Source organism: Euprymna scolopes, chromosome 23, assembly GCF_053919585.1.
Source record: "Euprymna scolopes isolate OS-2025 chromosome 23, ASM5391958v1, whole genome shotgun sequence".
In the NCBI taxonomy this organism is placed as follows: Eukaryota; Metazoa; Mollusca; class Cephalopoda; order Sepiida; family Sepiolidae; genus Euprymna; species Euprymna scolopes.
The window spans coordinates 112,083,383-112,084,289 of NC_136504.1; the positions used below are offsets into that span (position 1 = coordinate 112,083,383).

At 42.0% G+C, this 907-nt stretch overlaps 1 protein-coding gene across 1 annotated transcript; it reads right to left on the reverse strand.

The window, feature by feature from the left end:
• Positions 1-241: 241 nt before the first annotated feature.
• On the reverse strand, positions 242-646 carry LOC145245666 (protein GVQW3-like). The gene has a single exon (XM_080107224.1). It carries the CDS (start codon positions 644-646, stop codon positions 242-244), a length of 405 nt encoding a protein of 134 aa, XP_079963350.1.
• Positions 647-907: the final 261 nt, after the last annotated feature.

Below are 907 nucleotides of genomic sequence, written 5' to 3' on the forward strand. Positions count from 1 at the left end.
GCCTCTTCTTCCTTATTTCTTTCCTAAACCTTTTCAGAACAGTGAGTTTATATTCCTTATTGACAGTTTGCCCTAAGGAACCCATTCCAGATAAATGAGGCCCTTGAATTAAAAAAAAAGTAATAGCCATTGCCTTTTCCTGTGACCTGCTCATCTTTGCATTCTTGGGGCCGGGTCGGGGGGGAGGTAGACATTTCCAATTGGCACTCTGACGTTTGCTCACAGTGTCGTAGGTGAAGACTCAACTCTCGTCGCAAGTCCCTACCTTATTCAGTAAACCTAAACTAGCCTCGATCGTTTCAAGTATGTCAGTACAACATTCCACACGAAACTGCTTCTGGTCATCGGAGAGGATTTTTGGCACGAACTTTGCACAGCCTTTGTCGAGATCCAGATCTGTGGTCAGAAGTATCTGCACTATTCCTATACTAATACCAACAGCTTCAGATATCATCTTCACAGTTATTCGACGGTTGTCCATCATTAATCTTTGCACCCCCTCAATGTTTTCCTCCTTGCGTGCACTGTTCGGTACTCCAGATCTGTGTTCATCCTCAACCTGCTCATTTCCCTCAGAAAATCTGCTAAATAACTGATGGAAACTGGCTTTACTTATCTGCAGATCCACATAAGCCACCTTTAACATTCCATAGGCTTCTTGTTTGGTTTTCTAAAGTTTAACACAAAATTTGATGGTATAACTTTGTTTCTTGTTTGCCTGCATCTTGTCAAGCGCTCACAGCTCGACAAACCTGATCAGACTGGTCCCAAATTGAACACCACTGCCCTCAAACCTACACCGAGAGGAAGTTGTCAGTAAATAATTTTGTAGACTGTATGTATATGTACTTCGCAATGAAGTAGCAGCTTGGTCAAATAATACTTAATGTCTTTCCTGACATTTTAC